At 32.8% G+C, this 1,093-nt stretch overlaps 1 protein-coding gene across 1 annotated transcript in view; it reads right to left on the bottom strand.

The window, feature by feature from the left end:
* The window catches only part of LOC105138142 (thioredoxin-like), a 26,781-nt gene extending 26,462 nt beyond the window's left edge, over positions 1–319 (bottom strand). The window contains exon 1 of the mRNA XM_011044151.1: positions 1–319. This exon is cut by the window's left edge and continues 1 nt beyond it. Coding sequence (XP_011042453.1) covers positions 1–174 — 174 coding nt within the window. The 5' untranslated portion in view covers positions 175–319.
* Positions 320–1,093: the final 774 nt, after the last annotated feature.

The following is a 1,093-nucleotide window of genomic DNA, read 5'->3' as shown; positions in this document are numbered from 1 at the left end:
AGAGCGGTTTATAGTCGACGAATTAAAGGAGAGCTTGAGGCCTTTGACGTGGGGTAAACGAAGGGATCTCCGGTGAATAGATGAAGAAAAAGCGGAGAGAGTTGTATTAGTAGTAGGCTTAGGTTTAGTGAAGGTGAGAGGAGGAACGGTGAGGGATTCAAGAAGAGCAGCCATGAGGAGAATCGGATTACTGGCTTTGGATTGGGTTTGCGGAGACAGAGAGAGATGGGGAATTGATGGTATTTGGAGTTTACCTGAGAAGTGGAATTACGCTTTTCTTTAATATTTGTTTTTAACCAGGATAGAACACATGTCAGGAAGGAAGGAAGGACTGTTCATTTCCGTAACTAGATTTGGGAAATAACGAGTGGACTCACTACCAGCTCACTTATCCAGATAAGCACATGTGCTACAGAAAGTCCACTGCGTACGTACCATTTTAATCCGATTTCAACTATTAAAATCCTTTTTTAAAAAAAAAATCCTAATTTATAAATGAATTTGTGGTTCATTTTATGCTCCGAGGCTTGATATTTTAAATAAAACAATAATGTTTTGGTATTTAAAAAAAAATATATAAAAAAATAAAATATTTTAAATATTTTAATTTCAATTAAATTGTTTAATGTTTTCATCAAGCTCTCAAGCACCACAAAAATAAGTTATTTGCTACACCATATATTTTTTCTCATTTGTTTTCCTTCATTTATTTCTAGAGTCCTTTTCTTTTCTAGGGTGAAATAGACTGCACTTATCTCTATAAGATTTTTTTGGACTGCGGACTTCTTGTTATATATAATACAAAGTGGAAAACAGGGGGGAAAATAAAAAGGCTACACTCGCCCCTTCAACTGCTCCTTATAAACTTAAATTTGTAGCTCTGTCATAGTTGATGGTGGGCTCTATCAATAAAAATATATTTTTAAGATATTATTAAATATTTATTTTGTTGTAATTGTTTTAACATAGAAACAACGACGTAAATAAATAAATAAACAGATCCCTTACGTCACTTATTTATTAGGGAGATATTGAGAAGTTTGAACATTTCATATTTGGAATAATCCCGTGTAAAAAAAGATAGAAAAAATAA

This window comes from Populus euphratica, unplaced genomic scaffold, assembly GCF_000495115.2.
Source record: "Populus euphratica unplaced genomic scaffold, PopEup_1.0 scaffold153.1, whole genome shotgun sequence".
In the NCBI taxonomy this organism is placed as follows: Eukaryota; Viridiplantae; Streptophyta; class Magnoliopsida; order Malpighiales; family Salicaceae; genus Populus; species Populus euphratica.
Note: the sequence above shows the minus strand (reverse complement) of the source record. Positions and strands in the feature narration are given on the sequence as shown.